Source organism: Galleria mellonella, unplaced genomic scaffold, assembly GCF_026898425.1.
Source record: "Galleria mellonella isolate WM207_F2 unplaced genomic scaffold, CSIRO_AGI_GalMel_v1 utg65, whole genome shotgun sequence".
Taxonomy (NCBI): Eukaryota; Metazoa; Arthropoda; class Insecta; order Lepidoptera; family Pyralidae; genus Galleria; species Galleria mellonella.
The window spans coordinates 8,379,202-8,401,493 of NW_026442138.1; the positions used below are offsets into that span (position 1 = coordinate 8,379,202).

The following is a 22,292-nucleotide window of genomic DNA, read 5'->3' on the forward strand; positions in this document are numbered from 1 at the left end:
CGAAATTGTCCTCATTGTTTCATCCTCTACTGATGCCCCATCACTCTTTTTCAACTTGATAAATTTGTCTCGAGTTTGTAATCAGTAACTGACCAATATATTGTAAAACAGAACTTATATTTCTTGAATATTTCAATTTAATGTTTATAATTATGATGGATATAGATAGGCCGCAGATTAAGACATTAGGAATATTGTAGGTAGGGAATTTTATTAAAACATTAATAAAAATTTATATATTTCTATTTATTGCAAGTTTTCTAATAGGCCCTCTGTAAATACTCTCTCTGTCTGATATTATAATATTTGATAGATATATAGATAGATATGGCATTGAGATAGGTAGATATGTAAATGTATTAGTTCCAATAGATGAAAAGTAAATATGTTGGTTAACATAACTAAAGCTTTTATTTGTTAAAAGTAATTTATTGAAATTCGTTGTACTTTTCTATAAAATGAACAATAAAATGTAAAAATTATATAGAAATAATGAAATTTTAATTGAATCTATTTGATCATCTGGTCGTGTTTTGTAAGAAAACGCGAGTCTTGTGTACTGTAATGATATAAATATGACTATGAAATAAAATCTATAGATATAAGAATGAAAAAAAAAACTGATGAATGGAATATTAAGGAATAACAACTGTTTCTATATACATACTCGTATGTGATACCACCTCCGTCATAATCGTTATTAAATAACTCGAATTAATAATTTTTCCACAAATTAACAAGAAACGGACATAATTATCCTTATTACAAACTTATTTGTGCAGAATATTATATTTCAATAGGAAGACTACACACATATATTAAACATTAGAAAATGTTGATTGAAGATAAATTACTGTTTCCATAAAAATAAATAATAATTTATTTTCTATACATTTAGAAAAATAGGTATTTTCTACCATAATCTGACTGTAATATCGGACGGTTTCTTCAGTCTAATCACAATAATCTCACAATAGATATGGTGCACAACAATACAACCAATTCTTTTTTTATAAGTTATTAAAATCTTTATCTATACCACTAACTGGCAGTGAGTATTAATCGTTATCGTTTTCGCTTAAAGTTTTAAATATTAGCCACTGAGTACACTTTTAGTATTGGGCGACACATTATCATTGTCTGAAGGCGGTTCAGAGCCCTTAACAGTAAAAGTGACATAATATCTTTTGTTTTTGTCCAATTTCTCAGCTGGTAAAGCTATTAATTGTTTTTCTGTCCCATGAGAAACCTCCAGTGTGACATGAGCTTTTCCAGAACTCGAGGGTGACTTCGTATTGATTTTTGGTAAAAATCCTTTCGATTTTGTGCTTGGCCCTGCCGTTGCAGGTTTAGGCATGGTGTGATGATTCCACTTGTAAGGTACTGAAATTTGTGTAGATTGAATTAATGTTTTTGTAGTTATCTATTACGATAGAAAGATACAAAATACTTACTATAAGCAGAGCATGGTACACCAGTATAAGCATGTACAGCATGAAAACATCGATGCGTTTTGCTGGTACACAAACATGGATTATCTGGTATGGCACTCATTTTGTACAGTTCACTCTCCCCGTAATCAAAGTCAATAGGATTTTCTGGTAGATTATCTAAATGTTTTTTGCCGCTTTTTTGCAGCTTTCTTAAACTTTCGTATAGAAACTTTTCGAAACTACTAAAAGAAAAGTCGGGGCTGTTATATGGTCCTAACCCAACACTAGCTAGACTTGATTTATTATATTCATCAATAGCTCTTTTTACAAGAACAGCTTCATTAGTCTTACTGGTTCTTATTTGTAAACGTTTCAGTTCCAGTAAATGTTGAAAAATTTTTCGTTCACAATAGTAGCTGAAATACAAAATGTAATTATTAAAATTAAATTAAGGTCAAAACTATTTAATTAAAGAATACGTACATAATATATACTAATTAATATTGTTATATGCATATAATGTTATTGTACTAGTTGATCCAAAATACGTTTTTGGTTATTCCTTTTTCTTTCTTTAAAAACCTTTTTTAAAAAATCGACCTAGTCATTCTCAAGTAATAAACTTACTAATAGTATTTAATTTTTGTTAATTTAGGTTATATTAAGCACATAGATATTATAAATGGTAATAATATATTAATTTAGCTCTTTATACTTACCGTCGCATATTGGTTTGAATTCGTTGAGTGACAGACTTCATGTCCACTGCATTTTTATCTCCCGGTTTGCGCACTGGAATTCTACTATCAGATTTTCCCGAATATCTTCCGCTAGCGTTTCTCAATTGGTAATAAGCTGCAAGGCGTGGACTAGTGATGCGTCTTTGTAAAGCTCTAGGACTAGGTTCGAAACCCGAGTCCATTAAGCCACTTGATTCATAACCTCTTTCAGAATTTTCACTTTTAGATCTAATTGTAGTACGACTTTTTGTCCTGCCTTTTTTACGAAAACGTTTCCTTCGACTGTTAACTTCAGAGTGACTGTATATTTCATTATCACTGACACTGGGTATTCTTCCGTATGTGTTATCTTTAATAATTGTATTATCGTTGTCTAAAATATCTTTATCATCTTCTTGAGAACCATCATCAATATGACTAACTGATTGAGTTTTTTTCAATATACCTGTCGTAATTATTGCATCAGGTGCACTAGCAATGTCAGATAATACTTTATAACTTTCCGTTTCATAAATACTATTTTTTCTGCTACTAACCTGACTATCTTTTGAAGTTTTTCTAATTCGTCTGGGCGAAGTTTGTGATAACGATAAATTTACGTCATATTCTTTATCTACGTTTTCTAAAATAATTTGCTGTAGTGCTCTATCATTTGAAGAAAGATTGCCATCAATGACTGTAACAAGTCCCTTGTCAATAGTTTGGCTAAGTTCAGTACTACTACCTGTCATTGAAGAATATTCTTTTCTTTTTTCATCTGAACTTATTACATTACTCTCGCTAGTTTCTATTTGTACATTTTCTTGAATTTGTTTATCTGTTTCACTTCCTACATTAGTGTGATCAACATATTCTCCCATTAAATGGTCACATGGTTTATCGGAATCTTTACTTTCAAACACTTCATCTTTATTAGCGAATGATACGACAGGAGAACTACTTTTGTCCTGGGATTCTGTTTGTTCAATACTAGGGGCATCTAAACTTGTTTTCAAGTCGCCAGACGTATCTTTACTTTGTATTAGTATAGCTTCATCAGGACCAGATAATACTTGAAATGATCTTTTCCTGCCTTTATTTAAAGTAGACGAGGAAGTATCATTTAATTTAATTTCGTTAACTAATGTAGGGCTAGCTGCAGTTGTTTCTTGAGTATGTTTTAGATCTTCACTTATTTTTGATGTATTTTCATTATCTTTAGGTTCAGACACAGTTGAAGATTTATCTTCCTCCTTTTTAGAAGTATTGTCTGATGGTCTAGTGTTCACAGTTTCCTTTTCCTCATTCAACTCGTTTATTTTCGTTGGTATGGAAATTTTTGATTCAACACCATCCTGTAATGGGGGCATTTGTGATTCCGTAATAATATTATTCTCTTGGTTATATTTTTCATCATCTGATTTTTTTTCACCATCCAAATCTTTATGAGTGACTGATAAGTTCGCCGTTTCTATTGATATATTATTAGAAGAATCAACAGTTACAGTAAGTTCTGAACTTCCGTGTTGAGTTGATTCACGTTCCATATGTATCTGTGCTTCAGTGACAATCATGTTAGTTTTAACAGAAAGAGTATCAGTTTCAGTTTCGCTTAGAGTTTTATTTTTTACTAATTGAGTATCTTCTTTTTCTGATTCTGGTTTTACGACATTAACAGCGACATCAGTATTTTGTAATAAATCTTCATTTTTTTCCACGTGATGTGAATTTTCAGTACTTTTGTATTTTACAATATTAACACTTTGTTTTTCTTCATCATTTTCAATATGTATAGATGTTTTTTTACCCTTACGTTTAGTGCTTCGACGTTCACTCGATTCTGAACTACTACTTTCTGAAGAACTAGATTTTCTTTTATTACGTTTACGATGACGTTTGTTTTTTTTCTTTTCTGAATAACTTTCAGAATCAGAGGAACTATCCGTTCCAGATCTGTAGCGGCGATGATGTCTTGAAGTACTGTCATTACGACGAGATGGCTCACTTTTTGATCTAGACTTTTTTGAACTTTTTTTGTGTTTTTGATGATCATAATTTCCTTTAGTATAGCCATCAAATTCACTGTCATAACCATCACTAAAGCTTTTTTGAGATTCAATAAATCTTTTTCTTTTATCATGTTTTCCTGAATATTTACTTTCTGATCTTCGTGTTGATCGTTTTCTATCTAAAGAAGATGACTCATTCGTGGAATCAGTGTCATTCTTCTCTTTTAAATATCTTCTTTCCTGTAAAGGACTGGATAGTTCCACAATTTCACGTTTTTCTATTCTTATTTTGTCACGTACATCAATTTTTGTACTAGTAACTCTCCGTGTTGGTAAGGCTGTAATTGGAGCACCATCAATTACTATTTGTGTATTAGCTAATTTTGAAGCTGGAACACCACCATGCATTTGTAAATACTTTGCAGTCGATCTATGACCCCGAGTTGTGGCACAATCTAACGGCGTTAATGGCTCATTCTTAGAGGATCTTGCAACAGGATTGACTTCAGCCCCACGATCTAATAATAGACGGCATAAGTCAGCGTTATCTGTAGCTGCTGCAATATGTAATGGTGTACGACCTTCATGATTAGTTGCATTAACTTGTGATGGTCTTCCATCTAAAAGCCATTTAACAAGTTCTCTTCTTCCTGAGGCTACTGCTTCATGTAACGGCAAATCACCCTTAGAATTACGGAGCCACAAATTTGCTCCTCTTGCTCCTAAAACAATTAAAATTTATTATTATTTTTTAAATTTTTAGAAAATTCACATCTCCCCGAAGAGATCACCGAATTGTAGCCAGTGCACGGAGGTCTTCGTGTTAACGTACGGCCCGTGAAGGACTTTGAAGAACCTTCCGTGCAACTGCTTCTCTTTCCATATAGCCTCCCGCTGAGAGATACCTTGGACTTCGGGTTTTTGCTAGTCCTCTTTAGCCAGAGAAAGAGGGGTGAATCCTTTGTCACATTCTATGACCTCTTTATGCATACCCTCGTCTCTTTTTTGTAGAAAATATGTCCTGAGGCTGTCGATCTCGCGGTTGTGCATGGTCTTAACGCTTAACAAGCCTCGACCGAACGCTGGTGCGTTCCGCGGGATGTACAGCCTCATGACTGACGATTTCGGGTGATGCATTCTATGGAGGGTCATAGTTGTGCGGACTTTCTGATCCAGGGCTTCTAGATCGGTTTAAGACCCTCTGAGCACGCCAAAAGTGTAAAGGAGTACGGGTATGACCCAGCCGTTATAAGCTCGGATTTTATTGGTGCCCGATTAGAAACTTTTCAATATAATTGTAAGGTGCGCAAAAAATTCCTCGTGGACTGACTGTTTCATATCTGTCTCCCTCACATCGATATTTTATAACATGCCCAGATACCGGTATGTTTCAGCTTCGGAGAGGGTTTTAATATTAAAGGGATGTGTGACGATCCCTTTAGTTTGAGTGACCCGTCCCCTGTGCACATGGAGAACCGCGCACTTGTCAATTCCGAGTGCCATCCTAACAGAGCTGCTATAATAGTTTACGATGTTTAGCAGCTCTGTCAGGCGTTCGACGCTCGGAGCTAGTAGTTTCAAGTCATCCATGTACAAAAGATGAGACACTCGTGTACCTCCTCTCCGATACTGAAATCCAGTCCCCGAATTCTCCAGTAAAGTACTGAGAGGATTTAGGGACAGGCAAAACCAAAGTGGACTCAAATAATCGCCTTGGAATATTTCCCTCTTGATCTCAATCCGGTCAGCGGTATCCGTCAATCGCTCGTCCTGGATAGTCAGGATCGTCGTCCACTGCTCCATGCATGCCTCTAAGAACACTCGAACTATATCATCGATCTTGTACAGCTCGAGTATTATCCGGAGCCATGAATGGGGTACGAAATCGAACGCCTTTTTATAATTTATCCAGGCGGTGGAGAAATTTCGACGGTTCTGCTTAACCACATGGCCAGCAACAGCATCAATGAGGAGCAGCTCCTTCGATCCGCGGCTACCGCCCCTGCATCCGTTCTGAGCGCTAGATAGGATCTTATTCTCGTACACATGACGAGAGATCTTAGCGCTCAGAACGGATGTTAACGTCTTATATATTGTCGTAAGACAAGTGATGGGGCGATATTTAGATGGATCCGCGGTATCGTCCGTCTTAGGAGCTAAATGAGTGATCCCGGTTGTAAGGAAATTCGTGAGCGCCCTGTTTTTGAGGGCACTCTGGAATTGCACGGTCGAGGTGTAAGGTCGCATGGCTGGCCGAGAACGCCTTTAACCAGTAAATGTTTATAATGTAACCTGTTGTAACCTGATTGTAACCTGTTGTGTATACCTTTAAATAAAATAAACTAAAAATAAAAGTAGTGCTGCAAGCCGTCGATCCCCAGACTTTTCCAATTCGGAGCCCGACGGATCGCGGCAACCATGTCTTCCTCCGTAATGGCAATAACGTTCATCGGCGTTATTCGAGCACATGCTTCCTCAACACAATGCATCCTCCTCATGCTCTACAGGTTCAGATTACAGCTGTCGCCAGAAGGCGACGAAATAGTCTGTTTCGGGGCTTAGCCCTGTGGGCTGTAGTTTTGGGCGCTCCAAGTTCCTATAAAACTTCCGTTGATCACTCATAAAGAGACGTTCTGTTGATACCTCTTGATCCTCTCAGAGTACCGTCGGAGTTGCTTCCCCCATGCAGTGATCTTCTGCTACAAGTCGTCCATGCGCTCCGTAAGTTTTTGCCCGAAGTCCGGCTGGGACAGACGTACACCTGTTCCAGCAAAAGCCTCTTTTACGGAGCGCATAATTCTCGGGCGTGTATTGCCCCCCTAAAGTAGAGCAATCTGCCAATGAGGACCCTGGCCTGGTTGATCCGTCGCTCAATCCTTCTTTCCAGGCTGGTTTTGCATTACCCCCTTTGGATATTACGTTCAGCCCGGGGCATTTTGCGCCGGTATATCGGCATACTGCCAACGCAACGCCAAACAGGATTGAACTCGTCTCTCTCAGGTCACTGTTGCCCTTAAGAAATTGAGGCAGCAGTCCGTTTGCAGCCTCAATTGCATCGCGAGTCGCCACATTTGGATATATCTGGGGAACCTTCGGTCTCTCTTCGAGCTTCTGAAGGCGTTTCGGCAACCATCTCTACGCTAGGTAGCACGTCTGAGATGGGTTGCTCCACGGTCGCGGAGTCTGCTTCTGGAACAACTTCACTTCGCAATCGTTCGAGTTCGGTCGCGCTAAACTTACCAGAGCGCTGTATGTACCTAACTCTATCGGCTAGTTTCTGTTCCGAGACAGTTAGATCCGGTAAAAGACGCAGCAGTTCGCGGTGCATTACTGCCCGGTATCCTGTTCTGTCTGTTTCTGTCCCTGTAGAACGCGCGCATGAGGTCCTCGTTCATGGTTCTCGTCCACCTCATGCGACATGTACCACCAGTGGCGGGTGCCGATTGCTGGGCCAGTGATGGCCCTGCCGGCGCGAAGCCAGCTGATGTTGATGGCGAGGGTTCGGACCGGTTAGGTGGTGGAGCCGGTCGGCTGGCTCGCATTCTGCCACGCCTACCGCCAGTTGTAGACGTGTCCCGGCGGTTCCCGGGCAGCGACCCTATTCCATTTTCTTTATTTCTATCCGCCATCTTTATACTTGCCACGGCCCCTTTAGTCACGTAAGTTTTATTTATACGCATGACCGCCTTTCACGTGAGCTAGATAGTCAGCTCGGACGCGGGGTTGGACTTTGAAAGGCTTATTATTATATTTATTGTATTTTTTGTTTACTAAAAGTATTTTCTATAATAAAACTAACCAAGAATGCGGACAGTTTCAATTTGTCCTTTAGCTGCTGCTGTATGCGCTGGACTACGACCTCTTCTATCTTGACGATGGGAGTCTGCTCCATGCTGTAGTAATGCTGATGTGGCATCAGCATGTCCTAGCGCTGCTGCATAGTGCAGTGGAGTACAACCATGTGAATCTGCTACGTCAACACGAGCACCGCAAAGATCTAGAAGAGTTTCTAATGCTTCAGTATGACCTCGCGCTGCTGCACAATGTAAGGCTGTTAGCCCGTCCCTAGGGATATGAAAAAAAAAATTTTTTTTTATTTAATACTGAAATAATAACTACATCGCGTTTAAACATTCAATACCTATCAGCATCATCAACTTTTGCGCCGGCTTGATGTAATGCCAAGACGGCCGCAGCAGAACCCGCAGATGCGGCCCAAAGAAGCGGTGTGCGTCCATCTGCATCTCGTACGTCCACACGAGCTCCACCTTCTTTAACTAATGCACGAAGAACTTCTAAAGCTGCGCCTCTTGTCTGTGACAAGTCATGATATTTATTATATAATATTTTTCCGTGAATATGGAAACAAAAACATTTTATATCGATCGATATTCTTAATATTTTTCATGTCTTGTCTTTTTTTTAACTACGAGTATATTGGTAAAGTTTACGATTAATCCTATAAATTACTAAAGTCCCTAAATTTTTATCTCTAAATACAAAAAATATTATTTTTATAATTTCAGTGCAACAAAAGGTCAAGAGCCTGAATTGGGTTTATCGGCACAAACTATTTTTTTTTATACCACTGAAGTGACAAACAAGCAAACGGCCCACCTGGTGATAAGCGGTTACCAAAGTCTATAAATGCTTATAAATCAGGGACTACGCGAGTGTTGCCGACCCTGAGGAAACTTCATTATCCCTTTTTTAAAGAACACTATGCTATAGTCTCTTGAAAAAACCTCGATAGGGAGCTTACTCCATAACTTGGAAGTTAGTGGGAGGAAACGACTCTGAAACCGCACTTTACACGACCATCTAGGCTCTAAGATATGAGAGTGAACTTCCTGTTGATGGCAAGCTGTACAATGGTAGAAAGTGGCCGTGGGCATTATGTTGAACAATGCCTCTGTTCTGAATTCTTATGTTCCTCATTATTTCTAATACAATTTCTTTATTCTTAAGTAATCGAGTCTATCGGGTACGAGACTAATATTATTAAAATAATTGTTAATTTTTGCAAACGTACTCTATATTTGATTTTATCAACTATTATTTCTAGTACCTGATGGTCAGTGGCCGCCGGCGCGCCGCACATTTGCGCCGCGTAGTGCAACGGATATCCGCCATGCTGGTCAGGCGTGGCAGCATCCGCGCCCGCTGCTAACACCGCACGGAGGGCACCCACTTCACCACACACTAACAACAAAATATTAATTTTAAAAACTTTATTTCCAAAGTAAGATTTTCCAAAGTACTTTGCCATAAAACATAGATTATAAGGGCACAAAATGGTTATGAATATCGTGAAGGTTTCGTTGTATATAGCTAAAATAGAAAATACTGGATAAAGATATTAAGATAAGATTATATTTTTCCCAGTACAATAATAGTAATATTTAAAAAAAGACGTTCTCTATTAACAAAATATTAATTGGCAGAAAAAAGAAATTCTATTTATAAAAAAAAAAGTAAAATGAATAAAACTTCAACATATTCCCCCTCTGCAATGATATTGCAAGACAGACAGACAGATAGACAAAAACTACATTTTATATGAAACCACAATTCTCACAACATCATAAGTCTAGGCGGTGAGGTATTTTGACTAAACGACCAATGCGTATGATACGAAGCAATGCATTACCTCGCATATAATATTTTCTATTATTTCGTATAATTTTACTCATAGGCATTTCATCTAATTCAACCTCTAATGCATGCAACCGCTGAATACGCCCTTAGCAGTTTTTACTGTAACAACTCTAGGACACAACACCCGGATATATATCTAAAATTATCCCTAATGGCTAATGTAAACTTTTAATATTATCGCAGCCAACCAAACGACATTTCCAAGTTTATATGTGTAATTCTATCTTTACGTGCCCTTTGAATCAAGAGTGATAAATATTCATTTCGAAACCATTGCTTTAAATCGCCATTTAATATTTTCATATATCGCCACAGAGACGACAAAATACTGCTATCTTAGGTCTTACTAGGTCTTGACTTATGTCATTTTTATTTTCCTCTATATCGACTTTTAGGAACATTGCAGGCGTCAAATTTCTTTTATTTTCTGAGCTTTCTACTATGTAAGTCAGTGGCCTCCAATTATCATGATCAATAATATCGGTGTTATTAATAATTTCAGCAATTCTATTATGAGTGAAAACACTCAAACCTGTCCGTTTTCTGATCCATGCAATAACAATACTCGAGTCAGACCAATAATACACTTTGCTGTTTTCAATCTGTAAACTTTTCTTGGCTGTAGCAGCTAGCCTTGTACCCACCAATGGTGCAATCAATTCAAGCTTAGGAATAGTTAACAGTTAAGTTGGCATAATTCTCGTTTTCGCTAATACAAGTCGTATAGTAATAATAATACTATTAAATTCTGTTCATAAAAATACACGACTAGCGTACGTAGATTGACTTGCCTTTTGTTTCAGCATATAAAAACGTGATTCGTAGACATCCCCTTTATCAATATCTTCGTCAAATGACTCTTCATCACGACTAGCATTGTTCAGCCAAATACTTACAACTCTGTTTTGTACTAGAATGAGCCCTTCAAACAACTTATTCAGTTTTTCTAGCTCGGCTGGGATAAATACGTCATAACTTGTCTAATTTTTGAGCACATAATGTAAATTTGCGACGAGTTCTCCGCCTTTGTTATATACATGTTTTATCTGCACGGTCACCAGTGTGTGAAAGATTCGTTATATAGAGCAATAAAATAGAAAATACTGATTAAATATATATTTTTCCTAGTACAACAATAAAAATATGTTAAAAATACGTTCTTTATTAACAAAATACTTATTGACAGAAAAAAGAAATGCTATTTATAAAAGTAAAATAAATAAAACCTTAAGAAATATAATGCTTCAAAAAACGGAAGTCGATCTAGCTTCGTTGTCTATTTTGTTAACAAGTAATTATTAGTTATGGTTATCCCTTACTTATAAATTGTAATAATTAATACACAATTATCATTTTTATATATCATACTAATGTACATACGAAATCATAATTTCATACGTACGTTCTTACGTTCGATCTACCTAAAATTGTGGAAAAAATAGTGAACCGAAAACGTAGAAGGAACAATTTCCTCAGCTTGATTCATCACATTCATTGATCATACTTTCCCTATGTTTACTTAAGACTATAATTGCGATAATATATCCAGTAAGTGAAAAAATAAATATTATATTACTTCGTACATATGTTTTTTTTTGTCTATTTTTTCTGGCGCTGTATTTTATGCAACAACCTTCTAAGTCTGTGTGAATATAACTGTATGTAAAATTGTAATAACTTAATAATTAATGTAAATTAATAATATGCTCCTATTGCACCATTCTCCCTTGCCACGACCTTCAGTAAAGCCTTTGCGAAGATCAGTAATATGTCCCCTAGTGTGCTTGTTCTTAAATATGTGTTCAATGTCATCTTCCGATAACGTTTCGTTCATTCTACACTCACATTCGTAACGGTTTTTAGCAAATCTTGGACAGTCAAATATTTGTTGTTTGTGGGGATTCATTGTCACATTGGCAATTAGGACTATCTGCCAGTTTGAACCTATGGAAATATAATCGGTTTCCCCCCATATTCGGTGAGAAGGTGAGTTATAGTGTTATCTATATCTATAGTCTTTACTATTTTATATGCTTTACGGATATCAGGTAGGAACATTTTTGTTACGGCTGCAATATTTGAGTCTATATACCATTTATTTTGCCACATGTAAAGGATTTTTCTCTAAATAGTTTTATGGTGTGTTAGAAGACACCGATCAGAAACGAATTTCGATTTCTTTCTTAAGGCTGCAGTCTTTGCAAGATCGTCAGCACGCTCATTGCCTATTCTAAAGATCATAGTATTTGTGGACTTTGCCGCCACGTTCTAAGAGTCTCTCGATTTCTTGCTGGATTTCCATTGTTATCGTGTGGAATGGACAGCGATACTTTCCAACATATATTTAAAGGAATAAGATTACCTAAGGATTTTACCAAACAATATGTACAAAATACAGTCAACTATATTAATAGTCAAATCTAATCAATAACATTAATAATGCAATATGAAAGCGTTTAGACTCGATTAGAACTAAAACATTGATTAATCAGTTAACATCGACGCGCAACGAGGTGGGTAACCTTTTGATTTCTCTGAATAATCCTAGTCCTAGATATACAGTCCGAGAGTTCAAGGGCTCGACCTTGCTCGGCGTTCAATATCACCGGACTGAGCGCCGGATACCCCACTTATACCCACCCTACACCATACACCATACTGACCACCATCTAACCACCTTTTATTATGCGGCATTACCTATATAGATTCTAAAATACAGTTCCAACAATTCAGCAGCACGAAGAATGTTTAAATCTCTATATATACCTACAATCGACATCTAATCGAAATTTACAAGAGTGAAAATTTTTAACACGTATTACGATACTAAATGTATAGCAGTGTTTTCAATTTTTTTCTAAAGTTGTACTCATATTCTTAAGCATTTATAAAAACGGCTATACTGTTTGCGACAGAAATATCCAATAGCATTATACTTTATCCTTGAACTCTAAAAGAAATCTTTTTTATACCTCACCATGTCACATCGAGCTTTTTGTATGCCGTTCTTATCCAATTTTAATTCCAGAACATTGATCTCAAACAAGTTTCTACCCGTTCAAGACCTTGATTATTTTGTTAAATCGCAGATTAGATAAAAATACTGTTTTTTGTGACGACCGCAGAAGCTTTTATTGATAGAATCATTTTTGTGAATAACAATGGAATAGTAATCTTACCTGCGATATTAGTTTATGCTAGCAAGGTACCAGTGAGAGATGATAAATGAGACTGAATCCGTTGGCTTACCTTAACAAATTCTTTGGAATTAACCACAATTATTTAACTTGCTAGTGTATATTGCTGGTAATGATAACTAGCTACTTTATCTATCTATACATATAATAAAACTGCAGAGAACATCTGTGCATAGAAAGAAAACGGTAAAAACCAAGTCAGGGGGATGTTAAAAGTGAAATAGAACATATCCAGATTTTTTCATTTTTTGTTTCTTTTGTTCGTTTGTACGGGCTAATCTCCGAAACTGTTGCACCGTGTTCACTTTAGATGTAATAATTGCATGGCAACATTCTCGATAATTCATAAAAACATTTATTCTTGTATGTGGCAATTAATAATTTTGATTGGAGGTAGTAAGATAAAAAAAAGTTGTTGGTGTCTGCTCTTAAATACAGAAACAGAACAGTTTTGTCGTTGTCGCTCATAAAGTATTTAATAAGTATAACATTTAATTTCACAATCGTGTGACTAGTTTTTGAATTTAATATTTTTGTTTTATAAAAGAACTACACAACAGATAATTTCTCGTGTCGTTCTTAAATATTTAAAAGGATTTAAGATTGAAACGTCTGTCGGAAGATTCAAGATCGAAACCCTTAGTTCTTATAACATTTACGAGGTAATCTCAGGTAACTTTAGCATGCTTTAGGGAACTGAGTGATCTGAGTATGTTGTAAAAGGAATTTTCGCTAATCAAAGGGTAAGTCATTTAAACTAATTTTGAATCTAGGTAATTTAGTACTGCTTTTAAAACAACTTGTCGTTTTTTCGCATTCTCAAATATTTCAAAGAACTTATCGTACATACAGTCCACTTTACATTCTCGTACACACCGATTTAAAAGAAATTTTGCAATTAACGTTTTAGATACTTTTAATCACGGAAAATTAAAGAGTTCCCGTGGGATAGTTAAAAAACTATAGTAACTTATACATCTTAGTACACAACCTACTTAAGTAGTCATGTTGATTTAAGGCAAAGAATGAGAACGACACGTCATTTGTTAATTTTGGTCCAATATTCACAGATATAATAAATAGGTAGGTACATACATCGATACATACTAAACAGGAATAACAAAGACCACGCGGACAAAGTCGGGGGCATCAGCCAGTTACTAATAATACTTTTCTCCCGTGTTCGTAAGATCAAATTAAATAATATTTTGCCAACTGCAATCAGATACACTACTTGAGTTTAGATAGCCTATCTAAACTGGTCTAAATCACAGGAATTGTAATAGTTATGTTAGTTTGAATTTTGAATTTTGAATTTTTAAATAAAATATTTCATTTATCCAGATAGTTAAATGCGTAATAGTTTCAAAATGTCAAATAAATGCTTGACTTATTTCCCAACATTTTATTTTTAAAAGTTCATTTAGTTTCTCATTATTATTATTTTAATAACCCTGATATTTATATTTCTGCATAATATTTATTCAAAATATAAATAATAATAAATTCAAATGTGCAAAAAATTATAAGTTTCATATATACAAGAATAATTACTTATTTCGAAAAATAGAGTCTTATAAAAATATTTTACTTATTTTATAAAATTGTAAATATAAGATATTAAAGAAAAATTTATATAGTGTATGGTGTATGTTTTATCTTGATACGCCATCTAGAAATAGTCTACTTTATTGGTTTTCCTACTTTGAAAAATATGCGTTCAAAGTAGCGGACAAAAATAGTTAAAGATAATTAAGTTAAAGATAAAAAGAAAATTAAATATAAAAAAGAGTTTTGAAAAAGTTTATTTGATACATTTAATGTAACCTTTGCTTTTAATGTAAGCCTTTGTTACTTTCGCGGAATATGAATAATAATCTCAAGGACTCACGTCATTTGAAGAAAGAAGGGGAAGGTCAAAACTAGGCGGATGTCCGTTGGGGCTCACAACATCGGAAACCAATGCGACCTCGGACTTATTTCCAAGTCTAGATTAAGCCTTGGACTCTATATGGTACCTCCGTCTCTAGATAGGCTAGCCTTGCAGTTTTTCTTATAATGTAATTAAACTAGAATAATAATAGCATATCACGGGTCCATCGTGGAGCGTAATAGCTGAACAAATCGTCATGAAATTTTGCATTTTTTTCTACAGATAAGAATGTACAATCAGTTCCAGAACTATGAGGAAAATTTTTATGTGTATAGATGTATTATGGAATGTCCACCTCAGCAGGTAGATCTACTTTTTAAGATTAGTGTGATATTAGTATAAGGATAATAATATTAGTACTGATAGTATTAATTAGTAATATTGCTTCTTTTTAGACGAATTATACAAAATAATTCCGTTTTTGAAATTGAGCGGCCAGTTTGTGCCTCGTTCATTTTACGCATTCTCGATTCTTTATGGATTATGTCATTTGTTGACGAACTAAGGGTGTCCGACATTATTCTCAGGATAAAAAAATAAAGTCTTGATAAAAAGTCAAGTCTAGGAATTCTGGGCGTTGATATATCTTGCGACGTCCAGTTTTGCGGTCATCTGGAGGAGAAGGCTAAGATAGCTTCCAAAAAGTTAGGAGTGCTCAATAGGGTGAGACGATATTTCATGCCAGAACACCGCCTGAAATTATATAAAGCCCAAGTCAGGCCGCATATGGAATACTGTTCTCACCTGTGGGCAGGAGCGCCACAGTACCAACTCCTTCCGTTAGACCGCATTCAAAGTCGGGCGGCTCGAATTATCGATAGTCAACGCCTTACTGTCCGACTTGACCCATTGAAACTGCGCAGAGATGTTGCGTCTCTGTGCATCTTCTACCGAATTTATCATGGGGAGTGTTCTGAGGAATTGTTCGGATTGATACCTGCTGCTGATTTTCACCACCGTACAACCCGCCACAAACTAAAGTTTCATCCCAATCATCTGGACGAGTGGCGGTCTTCCACCGTGCGTTTTTCAAGGCACTTTCTTCCACGCACAACCATTCTTTGGAATCAACTTCCAGCAGCAGTATTTCCGAACCGATACGACAACATAACCTTCAAGAAAAGAGTATATTCCTTTTTAAAAGGCCGGCAGCACACCTGCAATGCCGCTGGTGTTGTGGGTGATCATGGGCGGCGGTAGTCACTTACCATCAGGTGAGCCGCATGCTCGTTTGCCCCCTGTGTTGTAAAAAAAAAAAAAAAAAAAAATAATATTTTGGGTCCTATGAATAATAATAATGTTGGATATGGAGTCATACCTATGTAAGTTAATGTGTGCAGTGCAGTAACAAAATAGTTGTATATTAAGAGGTTTAATAATTGCCAATTTAGCACGGCACATATTGTGTTAATGTGTCTTCCCATCATTACCGTCTTAAATTCTTTTGTTCGTTATTTAATATAATTTTTAGTCGTTAATATAGTGAGTTGTTGTCAATTGTTAATTAAGTGAAATTTACTCGTACGTCACTACGCCTCTTCCTATCAATCCATCCCGCATCATTAGATTTGAATATACTTCCTCAGAGCTGTTAGCCGTATGTCCATGTAGGCTTTAAAATGGACTTATAAGTGAACAATTTGTTGGCTACAGACAGTTTGGATGTTCGCCCAGTAAGCCTGTAAAAGTTTCTAAAGCATAGGTTCAAGTTATTTCTTTTTATTTTAATATGTTGCTTTTGCTTAATACAACTGTCTAAGTGTTATCCCAGGTATCGCAGTGTCTTTAAAAGGTAAAATCTTAGATAAGACCTTAGATGATAAGTACGTCTATGGGTAAACAGAGATACTAGGAGACAGTTTTTACCTCTCAAAATAAATATAGTATTTGTGAAGGAAAAGAATGTATATTCAAATTATAATATTTTGCTACTGTTTAGGTTTATGCAATATCACTTACGAATATCTACTTAACATAAAGTGCTTGACAACAACATATTTTACGAGTATTCTGGTTTCATACTTACCATTCAATTCGCGTCAATAGATTATAAACAACAACAGAGCGTATATACATTCGTACAATACATTCAGTATTACAAAACTTTTTTTTTAAGTATAGTATGCATTAGATAAGCAAGAGTTTCAAAGCAATCCATAACTGTCGCATCATTGTATCTAACAGCGTAATATGCAATGTATAACTAATTGATCGCGTGCGAGCTACCGGCTACGAGAATGAGTCGCTAGATAACCGCGAAGGCAACACTACGCCACGCCACTGAGTGACACTAGATAGATAACAACTCACTCCTAGGCACCCTGTTAGCCCTCTGACTGCGTTCAAGTTAATTTTACTTCGTGTGTTGAATCGATGCCGTATACCAATCAAGGGAAACGCACTTAGATCGGTTGTTTATGTCAGTAATAGAGATTTGAGACCTAAAGTACAACTTTTCAATGTAAAAATGACCTGATACTCCTTATGGAGTTTTTAGATAAATAGTATTTAAATACCTGAAATCGCATCAAAACGTTAATAATAAAGTCACAAGTATAAGTAAGTATGCACTTAAAATCTGTTAAATCGAGAAAATAAATTTAGACGTGCTATCAATAATTGTTATGCTAATGATAATAATTGGTTTTCACAATTCTTTCCGCCAACTGGATCTAAAGAACTTAGAATAGCAAACAAGCTGACAGCCCACCTTATGAAAGGGGTAACCGTCGCTTATAGACATGAGCAGTACCATGAATATAACAGAGTATACTGTTTCGCCCATAATGCCCCCAATGCGTTGCCATTCCTGAGGACATAGGTGTTGTTCCTCTGTACCCTGTAAATTCACTGCCCTATCCCACCCTTCAGACGAAACACAGCCATGCAAACACAACTGCTTCACGGTAGAAACACGAATGGGATAGAGGTGCCCAGCAAACGATTTTTGTACTAAGTCTTCCTCTGGTAAAAAAACATCTTGAAAATCGGATCAGTAGGTCCCTTATGATTATATAAAAAACCATAAAATGAATTGTAATAATAAAAATGTTAATTAAACAAGTTCTAAAAGATGTTTACTAATTTGCCAGTATTTTTAGAGCAAAGTCTTAAAAATTATAATATATAAAAAATTGTCAGTCAATCAATCATAAAATAAATTATAATAACTCAGAATATGCTAAGTACAAGTAGAATTTAAAATTTGCCTAATAAATTAACAAAATATTGAAACATTTCCTGCCTATAATAGATAACGTCCAGTAAAGCAATATAATTGATTTATTTATTATCGCTTATTTTTATTATATACGCATAATAAATTGTATATGACTTTCCTCATAACTTTGGATTTGGGATTCCCGACGGGAAATAGTGGCTGACACCAATATACATTTACCGTAAATAGCTACGTCAACGGATCTTCCAAAGTACAAGTTTGTAACCACTACCGCGAATATCTAATATCACTTTTACGACTAATTCATATTAATAAAATACAAAGTTTCTATAGCAGCGTCGTTAATTTTATAAGTGTGTGTCACATCATTCAACACAACGACAAGTTTGCGTGTTGCAAACTAAAATAGTGTTATTCACGTGAATTACATAGGAGAATTTGTGTTTATGAAATCTCTGTAAAGTAGTTGCCTATAATAGGCCACAATTAAAGCTCTAGCACAATAAAAATGTAAATAAAAACCAAAGACTAACATGTAATAGTGTTACATTTTTGAGCTAATTATATAAAATACGATGACTGTTTATGGTCACCATTACCGAATACAAGTTCTGCAATGAATTAGAAAAAAATCCCTGATCGACAGTTGAGTGATAGTCAATTCTTAAGAATCTGTCTCGGTAGCCTAATTTGTAAGTTAATAAATATCAACTCAAAACCAAATTTCCTAATTAATTTTAATAAAATTACCTATCTTCTATTAAACCAAACCATCTGATCACGAAACTGTGAAGATTTTAATAAAGCAAACATGAAACCGGGTAAACAATCAAAAGACACAAGAGCGAGTCAGTTTGAAAGATTCGTTTCCTAAATTGTGTTGATCAAGTCGAATAAACTGCGATCTCATTGATTAGATAAAACAGACAGTCTTTTTATCTACGTTATGTAGATCATCGTACATACACTTACCAGTGGCCCAATGTACTACAGTGTGATGTTCATCGTCCCTGGCATTGACATCAGCTCCGGCCGCCAATAGCGTCTGGACCAGAGGCACGTTTCCGTGAACCACAGCAAGATGCAGCGGTGTAAGGCCGTCAGCGTCTCGGGCGTCGGCCAGTGCCGGCGCGGCCATAAGCACGCGGTCCGCGCACGCAGCACGCGCAGCTTGATTGGCGCCCGCGCCGCTTGAAGCGCAGTAGTGTAACGCGCAACGTAGGCCTCTATCACGGATGCGCACTGAAGCTGGCTGCAAGTTGTGTAATACACGATTATAAATTAATAACTTAATGTTATGATTATACGGTATTTTGGTGTAATGCACCAAAAGGTGCAATAAGAATCTGCAACACTATCATAGCCCCACAATTACAATAATACGATTTAAAGTTTTAATATGAAAAGCTATGTTATGAAACATTGTTTTTTCTATGCATATATGATAGTTATTTAGCAGGTTAAATAATATCAGAATCGATAAGTACTCGTAATTAATAGTAATAGGATCTAATATAGAATTTAGAAATGTTTCAAAAACCTCTCATTTACATACCTCTTATTTCCTGTTTACATTATTCATCAGTATTATTCTTTTCTTTTTTGTTTATAATGTATAAGTAAAAAATACATAATTAAGAAACACTCAAACATTTACAGGGCTTACAATTTAACGAAGACCGTAACTTATATAGTAAAACATACAGATTTCAGAATTATAAAAGATTTCCTTCAATGTCTTGATGGAATAAAAAAATATTAAATATAACTAGATCATTGAAACATTAACTGCAATTGGGCCAATAATCACTAACTTTCTTTTTATTTCATAGAAGTCTGACAGCAACTTTTAGAATTCACGAACAATGTTACCTACTTACTTGAGGACTTAGAATTAATAACGATTGATGTCGATTTATGACATGTATGAATAATGATCATGCCGTAAACAAGATTTGATACTTTGACCCTTACTAAAATGTACCTTAATAATTAATTGACATGGCAAGGATTGATGCAGTCAACACGTGCGACATGACTTCGAGCGATATTAACTTCACACGAACTAGCGTGAATAGCTCCATAATAGCTTATAGTGTAGCAGTCGATTTCTACACCTATTATATTGATTGTGCCCCGCACCCCCGTCGACAGTGCCCCGTGCTCAGGTGCATTTCCTTGAAAGCTTTCAATTTGATAGTGTTTATATCCAATATATTTTACTGACATCTTCGATGGAGAAGCTGATGATATGAGATGCCATTGCAAGGTAGTGCATTTACTATTTATGTGGCTTGAATATATTTTCATATTGTTATAAATATTATGGTAGTGTTATATTTAAACTATAAGTCATTGGTTATTCGCAAAGCTTCTTTCAGTCAGTAATTGGAACAAAAATATTGACGGAAACGTTACGGCGCAGTTTGCCAGCCTTGTTCGTTGTTTACATGATGGTGCGAGGTGATGCTCGAGCGATTGCCGGCCGTAACATCGCGTGCACAATGTCCGTGCACGGACTGTTATAACTACGCTTTTCTCATTTCATATTCTGTGAATCAGTTGAATCCTGGTTTGTGAATAGAGTGAATATGCACGTGACTCGTGTGCCATTGTATAACTTTATTATTTACAATTATATATACTTATGTCAACGAAACATAAATATTAAAAATGAAACAAATACTAAAACAATCATTAATGAAAATGACAATGATCAAAAGACTATGCTGATGAAGAACTCACGTCCTTGTTTAAAGTATCAACGACGGATTTGTAGTCAGCCTGCTGGCAGGCGTACATAAGGGGTGTACAACCCTGCGGCAGTGGCGCACTCACATCCTCGCCCTTCTTAGTATCTTGTACCTTTTCACGCTTAATTTTAGTGCTTTTGTCGAGGAATCCGCCTTTGAGTCGACCCTTGGGCTTCTTGAGGATGCTCGAGATAGGCTCGCCCCTGCTTCTGGTGCGCTTGTCCATAACAAAATTTAGTTATAATGGGCGGGCGGCGTACATGCCATATGTAGGATTGTGCGTGCCGTGTAGAATGCAATGTGTGGTATAACCCGATGTGAGCGGAGCGAGCGGGCGCGGTGGGCGCATGCCACTGACTGGCCGCGGCTGGCCGGTGCCCGCTCGGACAGCGGCGGCGCTGCCTGAGCGGCCGGGGCAACCTGGCCCACACGCAACGCCGCCCGCCCGACACCTAATCTATTAACTTATTGCACAAAAGGAGGTCACCGTTTCTTTTATTACTATAACAAAATCGTTATTGAAATTGTACTGGCAACAGTTGTAACTAATGTAATTGATGCCTTATTTTTGATGAATAATATCAATGTAAAATAAAAATAACCTTGATATATATATATATATATATATATATATATATATATATATATATATGCACACCTTACATCTAAGTACTATATTGATAACAAAACATTAATGAAGGGTAAAAAAAATTTTTAAGGTCACTGCCATCTGGTAAGGTACCTAGGAAACTTGCTGCATTTCTACGCTGAATGGCTACGAAGATGCGTTGACCAAAGTATAGGCCGGCCATCTAGTCGCCAGAGATTTCTACCAGCTGGCGAAATATCTCTTTAAAAAGACTAATGGGCTCGGGGCCTACGGGCCCAAAGTCTCAACTCAAAACGCCGCAAATATATATCCATTTTCAAGGGATAAATGAACACGCTTGTACTCGTATATATATAGTCTCCTGGTGTGTTGCAGCGGCACCAGCCCTCATATGTATACTTGGAAGGTAAGATGGCGCCAGCGTATCAACGCAGGTGAAGGGCCACACAAGCAGGTCGCTTCATCCTCCAAGATAGCATGGACATCCCCTCAGGTTTCTTGCCGTCACCACGCGTCAAACCAGGAGGTTCTAGGATAGCAGGCACACCTGCAGTGACAAGGGCCCGACGGAGAATATCATTGATAGCTGAGCGCAGCAAGCGCTCAGCACTTTTAAACCAAAAGATGTCATGGTGTCATAAAGCCTTAACGTTGTCCCCATACCTACAACGGTGGAAAAGATTCGTTATGACTCACAATCTGAGAGAGATTAAGAGTCTAAACGTAGCGTCATCCACTAAAGTTCCGATATTAGGTGAGAAAATTGTGTGTAACCATAAGCCATATTTCCATTTGGACA

General features: G+C 36.5%; 1 protein-coding gene across 2 annotated transcripts; it reads right to left on the reverse strand.

The window, feature by feature from the left end:
- Positions 1 to 225: 225 nt before the first annotated feature.
- On the reverse strand, positions 226 to 21,255 carry LOC113519601 (ankycorbin). 2 transcript variants are annotated; one of them, XM_026904720.3, is made up of 8 exons: positions 20,876 to 21,255; positions 19,103 to 19,382; positions 9,230 to 9,363; positions 8,303 to 8,475; positions 7,961 to 8,226; positions 2,153 to 4,883; positions 1,455 to 1,849; positions 226 to 1,383 (listed from the first exon to the last, which is right to left on the reverse strand). In XM_026904720.3, exons 1-8 carry the CDS (start codon positions 21,107 to 21,109, stop codon positions 1,094 to 1,096), a joined length of 4,503 nt encoding a protein of 1,500 aa, XP_026760521.2. In that variant the 5' UTR covers positions 21,110 to 21,255; the 3' UTR covers positions 226 to 1,093. The 2 variants fall into 2 exon arrangements, with proteins under 2 accessions (XP_026760521.2, XP_031769204.2); XM_031913344.2 differs by lacking the exon at positions 20,876 to 21,255 and adding an exon at positions 20,115 to 20,823.
- Positions 21,256 to 22,292: the final 1,037 nt, after the last annotated feature.

Coding starts and splice junctions, on each gene's coding strand:
- LOC113519601 (XM_026904720.3), bottom strand. CDS start 21,109: ATGGACAAGCGCACCAGAAGCAGGGGCGAGCCTATCTCGAGCATCCTC. Junction 8,476..9,229: donor CGGCGGCCACTGACCATCAG/GTACTAGAAATA, acceptor GACTTGTCACAG/ACAAGAGGCGCAGCTTTAGA. Junction 1,384..1,454: donor TGTACCATGCTCTGCTTATA/GTAAGTATTTTG, acceptor CACAAATTTCAG/TACCTTACAAGTGGAATCAT.